Source organism: Bidens hawaiensis, unplaced genomic scaffold (assembly GCF_021521415.1).
Source record: "Bidens hawaiensis isolate Kalapana, Puna unplaced genomic scaffold, B.hawaiensis_p1.1 tig00072992_1, whole genome shotgun sequence".
Lineage (NCBI taxonomy): Eukaryota > Viridiplantae > Streptophyta > Magnoliopsida > Asterales > Asteraceae > Bidens > Bidens hawaiensis.
In genome coordinates, this window is record NW_027502718.1 from 7,336 (window position 1) to 25,712 (window position 18,377).

The 18,377-nt window shown below is 38.6% G+C and overlaps 1 protein-coding gene across 1 annotated transcript; it reads right to left on the reverse strand.

The window, feature by feature from the left end:
- Positions 1 to 314: 314 nt before the first annotated feature.
- On the reverse strand, positions 315 to 1,615 carry LOC143606095 (glutathione S-transferase U17-like). Its single transcript, XM_077081977.1, has 2 exons — positions 1,276 to 1,615; positions 315 to 717 (listed from the first exon to the last, which is right to left on the reverse strand). Exons 1-2 carry the CDS (start codon positions 1,597 to 1,599, stop codon positions 346 to 348), a joined length of 696 nt encoding a protein of 231 aa, XP_076938092.1. The 5' UTR covers positions 1,600 to 1,615; the 3' UTR covers positions 315 to 345.
- Positions 1,616 to 18,377: the final 16,762 nt, after the last annotated feature.

An 18,377-nucleotide genomic window follows, 5' to 3' on the forward strand; every position in this document is an offset into this window, starting at 1 on the left:
AGGCGGAGTTATCCAGCTGAAGGCTGAAGCCCATGAAGTTAAGTGTGTTCATCTTCTTACCGACATATCCTACACTATCTAGTAATCATCTTTGAATAATCTTCATCACTATCATTTTGATTTGTTTTAAAGCATTTGTACCATTTTAGAGATCAACTGGTTTGTTTCGAAGAGGTAGCGGCTGATAGACATATAAGCACAAATTTATAACATTGATGATTGAAATATATAGTAAAAACCACGATTGTGATCTTTACATGTTGTAAAACAAGATAGATAAGTTCAAACTGACAATGACCATACGAAACGTTTTAAACATAGTTAAATCAAGCATAAAAGCTAATTTCAAGCTGCTCTTGGTGGTTTATGAATTTGCAGCATCATATAGAAGTCCAGCAGTGTTTCGTTCCCAGGGATTGTATTCTTAAAGGCTTCGTGGGACCATATACGGTTTGTCCATTCTAGCAATTTCGGGGTTCTAAGTTCATCAATTACCTTGAGTTCGATATGTTTTTCGAAAAACTTTGTCCAACCTAGAAAACATCCAAGAACCACATCAAGATACCCTACATCATCTCCACCAAAATAAGCCTTCCCATTGCTAAACTTCACAATTGCTTCTTCTAGTAACTCAGATCCTTCAATTATCTGTTTCTTTATCACTTCTTTTCCTTCTTTCCCTGGTGTTTGCCTCAACTCTTCAAATAAGGGGAAAAACTATACAAGATTTTTCGTTAAATATACATAATTAAGTATGAACAAATCATGTAACTCTCACAGTTATATACCGTGACAATATATTGTAATAAAAACAAACAAACAAACAAACAAGTCATTTTTCAAGGTGTATTAATTACATAGGAGGATAAGGCTATAGAGTTATTTTTGGATAACTTTTGAGGGCTACTATGTATAGTACTCGCTAGAAACGTCATCATTTTTCAATACACTTGCATTATCGGTATCGACATTGATCGTTATGGTATACCTCAGTGTTTTTATTCATTTTTTGTTTTGGTGTTTCATTACGGTAACAATCTTGAAGTTCTATTGAAAATAAAGTTTTTTTTATCTGCATTTTGATATAAATTTTATTCAAAACTAAGACACTACATCGCATTGGTCAAAACCCACTTGTTTAAAACACTTAAAAAAATTATATTTATCCATCACTAAATAGGGTTTATAGTATATCTCAGAACTCTTTTTTCTCATTATATTTCCAGTTTTGAGAAGTAAGTATATACACAATTATATACACAATTGTTTACATACCTTGTTATCTATGTAGCTAGCCCAAAATCGGTTATCAGCCCGATCTAAAGGGTTTGAGGGGAGGATCGGGTGAATATCCGGATAGATTTCATCAAGGTACTCAATTATGATAAGAGACTCGGGAAGAGGTGGCTTGTTTGCATGAAGAAGAATGGGAACTTTCTTATAAACCGGGTTTGATTTCAATAGAAGTTCACTTTTGCAAGCGAGATTTTCCTCTATGTACTCATACTCAATTGACTTGAGGTTGAGGACGAATTGAACCCGATTCACATAAGGACTTGCATCGGTTCCAAGAAGCTTAATTTCACTTCTCTTTCCCATTCTAAGAGATTGGTGAATACTTTGTAAACAAAGGTGCTCACATATATATACAAAAATAGTTGCTTGTGGCCCGCTAACATTTACCAAAATGACAAAACAGACCCAGTCTTAAAAGCAATTAATTAATTAGGTGTGAAGTTACACATCAGCAATATGTTGCTATCTTGCAGGCGATCATTTTTTTAAAGTAAGCTTATTACAAAAGGGGCATTCAAGTTTATATGATTTCATACAATTAATGCCGGCCTACGTTTGACCCTCGAAATAGGCTATGAAGTTGAAGAATAAAACATGTCACCAAATGCTAAATGTAAAAAAAGAAAAATCCTGTACGATTTTGGAAAAGGCGATATTCATTACTAATCCTGTACGTGAGCAGCAGTTACCCACATAACAGACTTCCACACCTCTAGTTTTCTACATGCAATTAATTGTCTCCCTTTCTAAAGGTCCAAAAGTTTAGTGAATGATGGTTCTTTACTAATTAGTTCAACACACAATTAATTATATATATTAACTAGGTTAGAGCCCGTGTTCCACGCGGGTGAAAATTATAAAAAAAAAATAAAAAATTATTATATGTAATACGTAAATTCAATTGTTTCATATAATAATTAATATCTATGACTTTGTTTATTAAGTTTTTAATATATTATGCACTATAATTTTAAGTTGAAAATCAAATCTTGATGTTTGATTTATTTCAAATAAAACATTCATACAAATATTGTTATATTAAATATTATGTGTATAAAAATGATATTTATAACAAAATGTTGTCATAGATTTAAAAATTAAATTTTTAAAAACTAAGGTTTTTGCTGTAAAATAAAATAAATAAAAATATATTATATTTTAAAATTGGTTTATTGGATTTTAATAATCCCTATTAAACAGTATTGACCGATAATAATCTCTATTCATTTTATAGCCACTGGCGGTCCAAATTTAAAAAAAGTTGGCCCCAAGCGGTCCCCCGTTAAAAAGGACTTAACGACGTTATACTTTTTTCCGAATTTCAAACTAGTGTTTTAGGACTTTTGATCAGAAGGAGGACACAAATCGATTGATGTAAAACTTAGCTCGTAACAGTGATCCAAACGGCTTGATTTTTGTTAACTGTAAGACCAAACTCTCGAATTGAAGCATTATTTTATCGTTTTGGAGCACTACATCAGTCAGCTTATATCCTCCTTCCGATCAAAAGCCCTAAAACATTTGTTTGAAATTCAGAAAAAAAGTATAACACCGTTAAGTCCTTTTTAACGGGGGACCATTGGGGGCCAACTTTATTAAATTTGGGGCCGCCAGTTGCAATAAAATGCATAGGGATTATTATTGGCCAATATCATTCGATATGGATTATTAAATCCAATAAACCTTTAAAATAAATAGAGAATTATGAACAATCTAAAATGATTGTGTTAAAGAGATATGAGAAGATAATGTCATATTGTGAATTATGAAAATGTTAACAATTAAATATAATTTTGATTTTATACTTGAAGAGAAATCACATTTATATATGTTAAGTCAAGAAATTAAAAACAAATACCATTTTAATGGAGTTGGTAAGCGCATTTGGTTTGAAACATGAGGTTTTGGGTTCGAAACCCGTATCATCACACAATAATATATTTTTCAAAATTATATAAAGCTTTGCAGGTAATGGGTTATAATAAGAAAATGAGTCATGGGTCATAATATAATATAAAATAGTGACATGACATCTATTTAACATCTTATGTGGAGTGGTTAATTAAATGTTATATGGACAGTTTGTGTTGCTTTAATAGTATAGTTAGATTAATAATTAACGGATTTATGCTTCCTTTATAAGACTATCCTCATTAACAAATCAATTCAATCCAATTGTTATTATAAAATTAATTTCTCTCACTTTCATCTATCCAACCCAACCTAATCAAACTTTCCACACTCGTTAGCAACCCAACCTATACTATTTTTTTATTAAACACATATAATTTATAATGTTTTTTTTAAATTAAAAATGACTAGAAATATAAAAAAAACATTAGCTTTCTTTAAAAATAAACAATATATTTAAATTAAGAATATTTAAAAAAAATAAAAAAGTATTCATATTCATCAAACACGCTTAATATTTATTTTATATTAAAAAATATATACTTCTTTACAAACTCAGTTTTTTATAAAATTTATACCGATGCGTTCTAAAAAAAACTGAACAAGAGTATGTTTTTAATTTGTTTTAAAACTTAATTATTAAAAGTTATTAGAAAAAAAAACAATATTATAGTTAAAACTAATTAGTGTGAGCAAAAAAAGGAAAAAGAAATTAAAATGAGGTCCATACAAATGTTGACATGTGACATTGGATATGATTGAGAATGGTTTGAAAACTAGTTTGCACCAACAAAACATGTGCTTCAATTTCATTATTATTATTATTTTTTTTTAAATAGTGAAACAACCCACCTAAAGTTTGCTAACGGGAATAGTCTAAGAGCTTCGCAACAAACAAAGGCGTTTCCAAAATGGATCTAAAATCTTTGAGATACTTATGTAAGAAAATGAGAGGGAACTTTATGAGTACTACAAGAATAGTATTAACGATGACAAGTCAATGGATTGCACCAAATACCCTATCCAATCATATTAAAATTATCGTTCACGGGTTACCAGTGACTACCGACATTTGTAAACCTAAACATTGGTCATCGAGATGGGAATTGATTTCCGACAAACAGTGTCCCTCGTTAATCCACAAGTGAAAGCGAAGATAATATTTTGTTTGAGATTCCAGCACATGCTTTTCAATAGTGTGTATGAGAAATCTTTCTCACAAACTGTTAATGATAGTAACATAAGAATGCTGACTAGGCTTTTTCTGTTGTTTGACGGTAGGGCCATTTGCGACGGGTGTTTTTTAACGTTAATTATGTTGATAGTATAATCTACATATAGAAATGAAACCTACCATGACATACCGGCAGTGTTTGAGGTTGGTGATGATATCGTTACGTTTTTAACATTGCAAGATCTAATGCTCGTTATCTTGTTTTTAAATATCTTTTCATTAGCCCAGGGTGTAATGTACAAACAAACAATCAGTTGAGTTGTAAAGTAACTAGTTTTCCCAGTGATCGATGTATCCTATTTATATATATCGATGAGGTGTGTTTGGAACGACACATCTGGTTTAAGATACTGAAGAAACACTAATTAAAGTATTTCTCACGGGGGTTAGAGTATAATCTAGCTAATGAGAATAAACCACCTACAAAAAAAGAACACCGTGAGCTTGTTACAAGAACGAGATTGGGGGGGGGGGGGTCTTCTCGTAACCACCCTCCAACGTGAGGATCAGTATGGGGAGACTAAATATAAGTAAAGCACAACTTATCGCCGAACACTAGTAATTATTCTTGTGGAAGAGTTCGAATCTTTTTACCGTTGGAGGTGAAGAGGTATTTATAGCTGGAGGGGAGGAGAGAAGGCATGGCCCACATGCCATGTCAGTAAATTCACCAATCAGAAGGCTTGCACGTGCTCTAGGAAGGTTGGTGAATATAGTTACTGACTAACGGCGACATTTGTACTTAGCAGTGCTGTGGACGATGCGCTGTCGGTTTCTTATTGGCTGGAAGTACCTTTTAGTAAGATACTTACTTTTTGCAACATACTTAGGAAGATCTCTAGAGTCAACTTTTCCGATATGTCAGGGAATGTTTGGCGCATGGTTGAATGTCCGTCAACGCCATGCACTTCTGTACTTGGTGTTTTTGAGTGTCCCGCGGATTGTGTAAGTCCGCTTGCGGAAACTTCTCTTGCCTTTTAGGTGGGTGTAGGACACTACCTCTTCAAGTCCCCCGGTCCATTGTTTTCCTTGTATGATAATGCTAAGGAGAATTGTGGGCTGACAATGTGATAGGGGTGTTTTTCATGAAGTGTCCTCCCACTATTTTTCCCCCGTGGGTGTAACATTTCGGATTTTTCAAATCGTATTCATTTACGTTTAACCCGACCCGGGAATATTTTGGATCACTATTATTAATTAAAAATCAAATCTTTATAAGTATTAAATTCCTAATGTTCACTTTAGGCCCTCGTACTTTAAATAACGTTTAAATCCTAATTATTTCATCAAAAAGTGCTTTTAAAGACCATACACCAAGCTATAGGGACTAAACTTGTAAAAAATGAAACTTTCCCCTCCTAAACTCCGGAGCGCCGGGCGACAGGCTCCGCTCCATGTGGTCGCACAGCGCGGTGGCTGACCTGGCCAGAATCCCAACTCGTTTTCGTTCGTTAACTCGTTTAAGGCATAAAATCGTTTATTTTAGGCATGTTTGAGTGAATTAAGGTCCAAGTAAACATCATATAACCAAAATATCATTCCTAATTCGTTTCCCTCTGCCCAAGATCAGTTTCTTACTAATATTTCATTGATTCTTTCCTTAAATCGCATATACTTGCTTAAACGGGCCAAAAAGCCTATAATAGTTCGTTTTATGTTTTTCCTATATAAACAAGACATAACCATCTGCTGTAAACTTTACCAAACCGTAAAGATCATACTCCAGCAGTCCTACCTTCTGCCCAGCTTGTAAACCCTTCGATGTTTGCCTCTTTGTTAAAGATTCAAGACTTGTTCGTTGACTTTGCTTGCTTTAAGATCTTTGACTTCCGTTTCTCGTCAATCCTTTCACTTTCCGGGTAAGTTGTAAACTGTAAATCATTCAAACATATTCCCAAGTCAATAAACTTCAATCAATTTATGAGATTGAAGGGTATTGACTAGTCAATTGCTTTAAAACCCGATGAAGGGTAAAATAGTCAACAACTTTGACTTCTCGTTTTCTCATACTTCTGGATGGATTCAACGTTCGGTCCAGAAGACTTTTCTTCTCGTAATTAAATTTTAAGAGTTCTGACCAAAACCCGACTCCCGACTCGAAGTTCGGATTCTGGTCAGACTCGACTAGTTTAAACATTAAAATCAACATAACTAGAGTTCTACTCATCCGTTTGGATTGATTCCAGTGGCATTAAGTTCGTTTTTATTTATAGTTTCATATCACAAAGTTTCAGATTCTGATCATTAATCTCGTTGGACGCGTATTGGACGACTCACTTAAATCATTAGTTCGTTTGTCGAATTTATTAATCACTTGCCTTCCGTCTAAGGTGAGTTTGATCATTCCCCTTTTTATACACTGTTTTCAAATGTTTTGGGGACATATGCGTACTTACTCATATTTTCTATGCTATATATATACTCAAAATTGCAAACATAATTATTGTGTAAATATCAGTTGAATGCTATTTGTTAATTGCTAATTGCTACATGTTAAATTGTTTACTTGATAGCGTTTCGGAGAGGTCCAACATATCCCCTTTTGTATAGGGTTCTCATTAGTATGATCATACGCCCGTTTTAGTAACCGGAGCCCGATTCGCTTGGCAAAGGTAAAACGACAACCTTAGTCATTGTAATCAATGTCCGATTCGCTTGGCAACGATTTCATTGGAACACATGATTTGGTTATATGCATGATATTGTATGTATTTGAATTGTTTTGTATATTTGGATATTGTGTGTAATATTTGTAAATAATTAATTAGATATTGTCATTTATATTTATGATAGTATCTTCGAGCTGTGAGCAATCGAATCATACCCCGGCATTTCCGCCTTAGGTTGGGGTGTGACCGCGGGAGGGTTAAATTCAGTGGAACATGTTGGAAAGCCACTGACCTGTGGTTGGTGGGAATTCTCCTGCTAGATGGCTGCCAAAAAACTTTCTTAGGCGGTAGCTTCTTTGGTGGAAGGTTATTGAGAACCTTCCTTGGGCGGAAGTCCTTCTGGCGGAGGGTTAGTGAAAACTTTCCTTAGGCGAAAGACTTTTTTTGGCGAAAGGTTGGAGAAAACCTTCGTTAGGCGGAAGTGTCTATGGAAGAGGGTTAGTGAAAACCTTCCTTAGGCGGAAGGTTAATGAAAACCTTCCTTAGGCAGAAGTCTTTCTGGTGGAATGTTAGTGAAAACCTTCCATAAGTGGAAGACTTTTTCAGCTTAAGGTTAGTGAAAACATTCCGTAGGAGGAAAACTTTTTTGGCGGAAGGCTAGTGAAATCCTTCGTTAGGCGGAAGGTACTTGAGTTATTTTGGTCGTTATCCACCTGCTTAGGTGTCCTGCCCGCTGCAGGTAGGCGGATGAAAATTTGAATCTTGGTAATTTGGAGGAGTGGATAGGAGCGCATGTGTGATGGGACGGGGAGTGACAATTATTTTCTGCAAGAAGTTTTTTCATCTGTATCAGGCGCATGTTCGAGAATCCCAGTGACGCGCCCAGCTAGAACATACCTGACGGTTTGTTCCTCATACGTGGCGCCATTTGGTTAGGCCAATGCTTTCTCTCTCCTCAGTAACCACCCCATCGTATTAATTGCGATGGGTATGTATATAAGTGGTATGAAGTTCATTTCTCCATTATTCCTTCCAAAGTTCTTACCCCCTTCGCAGATTTTCTTTTATCTTCCTCTGGTGATAGATTTCCGAAAAATATTCATCGTTCTTCAAAAATATTTTCTCAAAATCTCTTATGTTCTCCAGATCTTTCTCGCCTGCTTCTTTATGGTATTCCTATGTCCAATCATTTTCTTCAAGAGAAGGAAAAAGGAAACAAAAAGGCTTTCAACATGGATCTTGTCGGTTGTCGGATGAGTCGTGCCGACTTCGACGACATGGTGGAGTCGTATTGGATTGACCCATCCTTCAAGCCGGAGCTACCTGCTCCCGTAAAGAAGGTGAAGGAGGCTCCCGCCGAAAAGATTTCCGTTTACAAAGAATTTTTCATGGGCGGAAACTTCCGTCTTCCAATAACCCGGTTCATGTTGTCAGTTTTATATACGTTTGGGTTGCACCTGACCCAAATACATCCACTCAATATGGCTCGCCTCCGCCATTTCGAGTATACTTGTCTTGTTTGGGGTTAACCCCTTCAGTTGACAAGCTTATGGCGTTCTATGCCTTCCAGGATTCCTAATGTTGGTACAACACGTACACCAGAGCAAGGGCTAAGGCAATTACTGGGCAGGCGCCTCAGAGCCTTCATGACTGGAAGAGCACCTTTTTCTATGTCACTACGCGGGGTGGTCCCCCACTCCATGAACTTCTTCCATGTGAAGGAGTTGGTAGAGTCCAAGCTGGCCCGTTTTCTAAGACGGATTGGTACATGGCGTTGAAAAGCAATTTGTCCCCGCTCCGCCTTTATGAACGGGTGCTGGTGCTCATTGGGATGAGCCGCATCTAGGAGGATCCCATGAAGGTTCCCATCGTCAAGAATGACGGGCAAGGTATTTTGATTACTTGTGCTTAGGCTTTTTCCTCCTTTACGCTATTTGACTTGATACTTTTGCAGAGGTGGACCGATCGCCTTTTGTTGTTGCAGCCTGAGCCCGAGGGTACGAAGTTGTTGAACTAGCAGGCATTGGGGGAGCGGGAACAACCGATCTTAGCAAAGACGGCCAATAAATTTGTGTTTCCGACCCTGGCGGGTTAAGTATTGCCACCACAGCCTCCGCTGCCTTCAAGCTTTGCGAATCCCACGGTGTTCTTGGTGTTCTTGACTGTCCCGCGGAGTGTGTAAGTTCGCCTACGAAAACTTCTCTTGCCTTTTAGTTGGGTGTAGGGCCCTACTTCTTCAAATACTGATTTATTCTAACCCTAAAATGGCATCATATTGTGTTAACGAGCTTGATGTGTACACGTTAATCCCTTCTAATTACACAATTGATAAATAACACCCTAAATTTAGTTTGACATATTTGCACAATAACCCACCCCTATACTTTACATGATTGGGAATATTATTTAACATTAGTAATCATTTGGTAATACCTAATGGTGTTCTGCGATATTAGTTCATTAGGTTTCAGGTTAATCGGCTTTTATAATTGAAAATCATAACTGATAATTTACCCGAATCTTTATTCGACACTTCATGTTTAGGTTACTCAAGTTGTAGTTTTATCGAGTCGGGTTAGTGGGTTACTCGGTTTTGCTCATATGCTTACGATCAAGTTAAACATGTTATTTTGGGAGCTAAGGTTCTATTGAGTTATGATTAGTCATCTATAATAAAAGCATAAAACAAGGCAAGTTTCTTGTTTGTTTCATGTCTTTATAGATAACCACATATAGATAAAAACTGTCAATGAAGTTTGTAGAAACTTAAGACATATACTGTCTTTTTTATAAATATCATGTCGAATAATACCCTGATCACTGTCCAATATCATTTGATTTCTACGATAATAAAAACAATAAAGACAAATTAAATATCATCCTACTTCATATAGTTTGGTACATGGGCGAATCCAAGGAATGGGTAGGGTGGGCCGGTGCCCACCATCTGCATGCCGGAATACCGTGTTTATAGGAGCGCAATATATATGATGAGTCAACAATGAGTCCAGTGCCCATCATCAGAACCATGTGAGGTTCAGGTGGTTCGTGGACCCTGCGATCGCCGGATTTTATATTAGCCGAAATATACAAGTGCGAAGTTCAGGCAACAAATCTGAAATATGAAACGAAGATGAGGATGGAAGACTTTAGTTCTTTATTGTATTTATTCCTATGTCTTTATACGATATATATATATATGTCTTTATTCCTCTCTCTTTATTATATATATATAGGAGAGATTTCAAATGAGAACCTCTTTAAGTTTTAAGAACTCGAAATAACTCAGTGTAACGATTTTTTTTTTAATTTTTTTTTACAAATGCGTAATATATGTAGGTTGCATAGACGTAAAAAAATTACAGAATTTTTTACGCACCGAGTCGACGTTTTACACATGTGTAACGGACGTAAAAGTTGGTGTAATCAGTTACATCTTTATTCTCTCTCATACTTTGACTTTTTTGCCAGATTTAATCTCAACCACATATTCCAATTCATTTAATTAAATGTATGGCCTAGAATGAAGTTCTTAAGTTCCTAAAACTCAACATGGTTCTCAAAAAATCTCTCCCCTATATATATATATAATTGATATTTACTAGGCATTTTAGTTCTTTAGCTTTTAAATTTTATTCAAATTATTCAAATTTAATAAGTTGATATCTAAATTTTATTAAAAAAATTCAATTCAATAAGTTATTAATATTAATTAGTTTTAAGTTTAAATATTATGTAATAATTTAATTTAATTTCTTATATAGTTTCAAAGTGTATTATTAGTTATTTTTATCATATATATATATTAATTAAGTTGAATTTTTTTAGTCGTTTTTAAAATAATATATATCTAAAAAACATGTCAGTTTGTGCTCTAAGTAAAAAGTGTTTCGTTAACAATATATATATTATAAAACAACTCAAAACAAATATATTATAAAACAACTTAAAACAAAGAAAATAACTGTTTGCGTCCCTGTAATCTGAGGGTGGAGTCACATTGAGTCCCTGAAAAAAAAATTGAATAGCTTGAATCCCCATGGTTCAAAAAATGAACTAGATGAGTCTCCACTGTTAAGTTTCCATCAATAGAAAAGCTGAAATTACCAATATGCCCTTTTATAAGATTCATATGAGTCCATATGGTTTGTGGTTGTGCTCACTTTACGTCCCTCATTTTAAATTTCTATCCAAACTATTTGTTTAAACAAACTTATCAAACCAAACTACTTTTTAAATAAAACTAACAGAATCAAACTACTTCTTTAACAAAAATATCGGGCTGAACTAGTTTTTTAAGAAACACTAAGCGAACGAAACAACTTTTTTAACAAACCTAATCGAACCGACCAACTTTTTAACAAAACTAATCAATCCGAACTACTTTTTTAGCAAAACTAATTGAACCAAATTGGTTTTTGAACAAAAACTAATCGAACCAAACTACTTTTTCAACAAATCTATTCGAACTGAACTACTTTTTAACAAGACTAATCAAACTGAACTACTTTCTTTTAACAAAACTAATTGAACCGAACTACTTTTACAACAAAACTAATGGAACCGAACTACTTTTTTAACCAAACTAATCGAACCGAACTTCTTTTTTAACCAAACTAATTGAACTGAACTACTTTTTTTAACAAAAATAATCGAAACGGACTACTATTTAAACAAAACTAATCAAACCAAACTACTTTTTTAACAAAACTAATCGGGTCGAACTAGTTTTCTAACAAAAAACTTATCGAACCGAACTACTTTTTTAACAAATCGAACCGAACTACATTTTCAACAAAACTAATCGAACCGAACTACTTTTTCAACAAAACTGACCAAAGAGAACTTTTTTAAATAAACTCATCGAACTAAACTTTATTAACAAAATACATCGAACCATTCTTTATTAAAAAAAACTAATTGATTCGGGCAATCATATAACAAAAACTTACAAAAGCCCTCAATTTGATAATTCGATCATCGGTGGCATTTCGTTGAACACTTGGTAGGCATCGCCAACTTCACACAAAACCCACTTCAAATAAACACAAAATCTAGCAGTAGTGATGAAAAAAAAACCATTTTGGTTATTGTCACACCCGGCCCTGAGCGGCGGAAACAGCCGGGCGCGCACGAGTGGGGATTGATAATTAAGCACGGGCCATTGCAAAACATTCAAAGATTTTTATTGCGCATGAGAAATTTATTACAAACACATTACATTGTTCAAAGATTACAAAAAGAAACATCCAAGTATAAAACTGAAGATTTCCTCGCCTTATCCCCTTGCGCGGCGGGTAACCGTGCGCATCGAGGGGATAAAACCAAAATCTTCCAAAAAGCTTGTTTTAGATGTTCAGCGTGTGGTGCTCTAAGTGTGACTCCATGCGCTACCTAGTTATCTCCTGAAAGACACGTAAAAACATTTGAATCAGTATAAACTGAGTGAGTTCACAAGTTTTAGTAACTTGATAAATCGTATTGCATCATAATCATTCTGAAACATAATTCTGTTAGCATCATTAGAACACATGCTTGGTAAAACATAGTTCTATCAACATATTCTGATAAAATCGTTCCGCGGGTTACGCGCGAACATTTCTGGGAACTGTGCTCGTCTGTGTAAGTGGCGCTGCCACTACGAGCTAAAATAACGTAATACCGTCCCGCGGGTTACGCGCGGACACTTCTGGAAAACTGTGCTCGTCTGTGTAAGTGGCGCTGCCACTACGAGCGAATATATGCTGTAATACCGTCCCGCGGGTTACGCGCGGACGTTGTGCCGGAAAACAAGGCGCTCGTCTGCGTAAGAGGAGCGACCTCTACGAGCGGGCTCAAACCCATAGTACTGCCCCATGACCGTACTAGGCACTCGTCTGTGTAAGAGGTGCGACCCCTACGAGTGGGCGGATCAAACCAGCAGTCCTTACCCTTGGAGTTCCAATGGTAAAGTGATCACTTACTCGAATCTGGTGCACTATCATCGAAAAACCATAGATAACTGTTCGCATTGCTCATCATGAAACATAACTTAAACACGTAATCGTTTGCTTAGCTTGTAAGTATACCATGATAAAACATTATTTAAGTACGTGTCCCTCGCCCCGAAAACAGTTTAAAATAGTGAAAACAGTAAAAATGGGGCTGTGAGACTCACCTGTGGTTCTTGTTAAGGGATTAATCGAGATTCGGGTTTTCTTGGTGTTGGCCTCGGAATCGAAGGTCTAGTAACAGGATCGGAGCTGGAAACAACGGATGCTTGGGAAAGGATTAGTGCAAGTTTGTAGTTCTTTGAAGTGTGTTTTGGGTGATAATTTAGGCTACAAATTTATAGGCAAACTCAAGGGAACATAATCCCTTGCTTTAGGGAATTGTAATCTTTTGAAATGATGATAAGGTATGGAAATTATTATTATTTATTAAAAAGAGTAGAAAAGTAGATTAAAGATTCTGATTTGATATGGACAGGACATGCAGGGGCTGTGGCTGGTGAGAGTGGGTGGCTGGCAGTTGACTTTTACAGTTTGCTTTTTCAGTGCTTTAGACAGTGTACAGTAAAAAGTAGAAGTTTTCTGAAACACGCAACCGCCCTCTTTTGGGTGGGGACAATTTCCTTAAATCTGATCATTTTGACTAAGTGTTCTGCGCGTATAACTTGGTGCGCATAGCTTTCTGCGTGTAGAACATTTCTTTGCTGCGGGTAGGTGCGTAACCTTCTCGCAGTTAGGGACATTTGAGTTTCATTTGTAGATTCTCCAGGTGGTTTTGGTATTTCAACATAGTGATCAGTCATGTTGAAGTCAATTCCATCCTGGAGCTTCAGACAAACTAGCTCTCAACGTTCCCGCCATGCGGGTAGGTTAGTTCCCTTCCGCACGCGCATAAACGATGTAGGATGCACCCGCCTTAGCATCATGCGGGATGGTCAACCCATAGACAACATAACGTTTAAGTTACATGAAAACATAAAGCCAAATCATTCACGCATGGCGCATATAATATATGCTCACGCAGGTTCTTAATATGGTGCGCTCGCGCAGGGCGCACATAACACATGCACGCGCTGACTAACATGGCGCGCTCGCGCAGGGCAAACATAAATGTCCGCGCTGATTCTAACATATTCTCGCGCCGGGCGCACATAATGTGCCCGCGCTGATTCTTAACATAGCGCGCTCGCGCAGGGCGCACATAACAAATGCACGCGCTGACTAACATGGCGCGCATAATATTTACAATCACCTAATTATTAGGTTGATTACTTAGTTTAAGGGGTTGGGAATTTACCGGGTGTCACATTCTCCCCTCGTTAAACGAATTTCGTCCCGAAATTTAGGAGACGTTGCTGGCAGAAGCCATATTCTGAAAGAGGTGTGGGTATTTTATGCGCATCTGATCTTCTCTTTCCCAAGTGAATTCAGGCCCACGCCTTGAGTTCCATTGAACTTTTACCAACTTGATTCTGCTTCTGCGCAACCTTTGTTCTTTCCAATCGGTTACTGCTATAGGCTCTTCTACGAAGTGCAGCTGTTTGTCAATATGAATTTCTTCCACCGGTAAAATCAACGTTTCGTCAGATAAACATTTCTTGAGGTTGGATACATGAAACGTATCATGAACTCCACTGAGTTCGGCGGTTAGACGGAGTTTATAAGCAACTGGACCGATCCTCTCCAGGATCTCAAATGGTCCAATGTAGCGCGGATTTAGCTTTCCTCGCTTACCGAAACGGGGGACTCCCTTCCATGGAGAGACTTTCAAAAGTACTTTATCCCCTACTTGAAACTCCAACGGTTTCCTTCGCACATCTGCGTAACTCTTCTGTCTGTCGCGCGCTGCCTTAAGGCGATCCCTTATCTGAAAAATCTTGTCTGTTGTTTCTTGGATCACTTCTGGACCAGTCATTTGCTTGTCGCCCACTTCAGCCCAACACAGTGGGGATCTACACTTGCGCCCATATAAAGCTTCGAACGGCGCAGCCTTAATGCTTGTGTGATAACTGTTATTGTAAGAAAATTCAACCAACGGGAGGTGGTTATCCCAACTACCTCCAAAATCGATCGCGCACGCGCGCAGCATATCTTCCAACGTCTGGATCGTTCGTTCGCTTTGTCCATCCGTTTGGGGGTGATAAGCCGTACTCATGTCCAGTCGAGTACCTAACCTCTCTTGTAATGATCTCCAAAACCTTGAGTTGAACCGACTATCTCTATCAGAAATGATGGACACTGGGACTCCATGTTTTGAAATTACTTCTCGAATATATAGTCGGGCTAACTTTTCCATTTTATCAGTTTCTTTAATCGGCAGGAAGTGCGCTGACTTAGTTAGCCGATCCACAATAACCCATATTGTGTCATAACCCCCAGGTGTCCTTGGCAGTTTGGTGATGAAGTCCATAGAGATTTGTTCCCACTTCCACATGGGAATTTCTGGCTGCTGAAGCAACCCCGATGGTTTCTGGTATTCAGCCTTTACTTTTGAACACGTCAGGCACTTACTGACATACATCGCGATGGCGCCTTTAAGATTGGGCCACCAATACAGCGTTTTAACATCTTGGTACATCTTGTCTGCGCCAGGATGTACGGAATATCGCGTCTTGTGAGCTTCGTTTAATACCTGCTCGCGCAATCCTCCCTTGAGAGGGACCCATATGCGGTTGGCAAAATATCGAGTGTTGTTCCCTTTAAGTTCCAAATTCTTAATCATACCCCCAAGGCATTCGTTTTTAACAAACTCTGGTTTCAAGGCTTCTTGCTGAGCGTCTCGGATGCGGGTAGAGAGATCTGCGTGAATGGTCAACCTTAGAGCCTTGACTCGTAGCGTTTTTATTCGCTCCTTTCTGCTTAGCGCGTCTGCTACCACATTCGCTTTCCCCGGATGATACTTGATCTCGCAATCATAATCATTCAACAATTCAACCCATCTTCGTTGCCTCATGTTTAATTCCTTCTGATCGAATATATGTTGGAGGCTCTTGTGATCCGTAAAGATTATACACTTTGTACCATAGAGGTAATGGCGCCAAATTTTTAGCGCGAAGACAACAGCTCCAAGTTCTAAATCATGCGTTGTGTAGTTCTTCTCATTGGTCTTAAGTTGGCGCGAGGCATACGCTATAACTTTGTCTCGCTGCATAAGGACACATCCGAGTCCCTGGTGTGAAGCGTCGCAGTAAACAACGATGTCATCTGTCCCCTCGGGCAGGGATAAGATTGGCGCACTACATAACTTCTGTTTCAACATTTGAAATGCCGCCTCCTGATTCTTGCCCCAAATAAACGCCTTGTCTTTCTGAGTTAGCGCGGTCAGAGGTAGAGCTATCTTGGAGAAGTTCTCAATGAAGCGTCGATAGTAGCCAGCTAGTCCAAGGAATTGCCTCACCTCAGTTGGGGTTTTTGGCGCTTCCCAGTTTTCGATGGCTTTAACCTTAGAAGGATCGACGTGTATTCCTTTCTCGTTTACAACGTGACCGAGAAAGTGAACTTCTCTAAGCCAGAACTCGCACTTGGAAAACTTCGCATACAACTTTTCTTTCCTTAACAATTCCAAAATCATTATCAGGTGTTGCTCATGCTCGGCCTTGGTTCGAGAGTAAACCAAAATATCATCTATAAACACAATCACAAACTTGTCCAAATATGGTTTGCACACGCGGTTCATCAGATCCATGAATATAGCCGGCGCATTAGTTAGCCCGAAAGGCATCACTAAGAACTCATAATGGCCATATCTGGTTCGGAAGGCTGTCTTTGGCGCGTCTTCCTCATGGACCCTAAGTTGGTGGTATCCTGACCGTAGATCTATCTTCGAATAATAACTGGATCCCTGCAACTGGTCAAATAAGTCGTCAATCCTCGGTAAGGGGTACCGATTTTTGACTGTCAGCTTGTTCAGCTCCCTGTAGTCAATACACATCCGGAACGAACCATCCTTCTTCTTTACAAACAGTACTGGAGCTCCCCAAGGTGAAAAGCTTGGGCGTATGAAACCCTTATCCAATAGTTCCTGTAACTGATTGGATAGCTCTTGCATCTCAGATGGAGCTAAGCGATAAGGCGCTCGAGCTACTGGCGCAGCTCCTGGGACCAAATCAATACGAAACTCGACTTGTCGCGGCGGCGGTAACCCGGGCAAATCTTCAGGAAAAACTTCTGGAAATTCGCGCACTACTGGTAAGTCTTCAATTCTTCGCTCATCTCCTTTCTTTACTACATGCGCCAGGAAGGCGTAGCACCCTTTCCTTAGGCACTTACGCGCCTTTAGGCATGAAATCAGTTTCGTCGCAACTCCCCTTCTTTCCCCTTGAATCATCAAAGTTTCTCCGTTCAACAGTGGAATCCGAACCTGCTTCTCATGACAAACAATCTCCGCGAGATTCTCGACCAACCAATCCATACCTACCACAATATCGAAACTTCCCAAATCTATTGGTAACAAGTTAATATTGAACTCGTGACCTCCCATGAATAAAACACATTGCTCAGCCCTTTCGCTCGCGCACAACTGCCTACCATTGGCCAGTTCTATAGTATAAGGTATGTCTAGCCTACTGGTTGCTAGACCTAAGGAGTTTTTAAACTCAGCAGATATAAAACTTAGATCAGCGCCAGTATCAAATAAGACAGATGCATAATGACCGTTAAGCAAAAACGTACCGGTTACCACATTCGGCTCTTCCTTTGCTTCACCCGCGCCGATCACAAAAGCTCTCCCGCGAGCTTGGTTTCCTTTCTGTGGGCAATCCCGACTGAAGTGTCCAGGCTTCCCGCATGCGTAGCAGTTGTCATTGGCTCCAGCTTCTTTAGCACGGCAATTCACCGTCTTGTGTCCTGGTCTGCCACATTTGGCGCATGTGACGTTCGCGCATTCGCCTTCGTGGTGGTACTTGCATTTGTTGCACCATGGGTAAGGCCCGCTGTATCCTTTCCTTGATGGTTCCGCGGCTTGAATCGCGTAAACCCTTGTGCTTTCCTGCTTCTTGGGCGGTGGCTGCTTGAAGTCTGATCCTCGGTGGGAGTTCCATTTCCTCTTGGAGTCAGAGGTTCGCTGCTCGTTCAAGCGAGCAGTCAACATACCCGCACGAACCGTATCCCTTGTAAGGGTGATGGCTCGCGCAACCGCCTCGTCAAAGGTCGGAGGTGCGGCGGCGTTGAGCGGGACTCTAACGACAGGAGGTAACCCAAAGATGTACCTCTCGATTTTCTTTTCTTCTGTGTTTGCCATGTCTGGCACCAGCTGGCAAAGCTCGTTGAAACGATTGGTGTAGGCATCGATATCCGTTCCTACCATGGTGTGGTTCCAGAATTCTTGTTGCAAGCTCT

What these genes read in the sequence shown, in the direction of transcription:
- LOC143606095 (XM_077081977.1), bottom strand. Translation starts at nt 1,599, where the DNA reads ATGGGAAAGAGAAGTGAAATTAAGCTTCTTGGAACCGATGCAAGTCCT. An exon ending in CTAGCTACATAGATAACAAG is followed by an intron (nt 718 to 1,275) that starts GTATGTAAACAA and finishes AATCTTGTATAG; the next exon opens with TTTTTCCCCTTATTTGAAGA.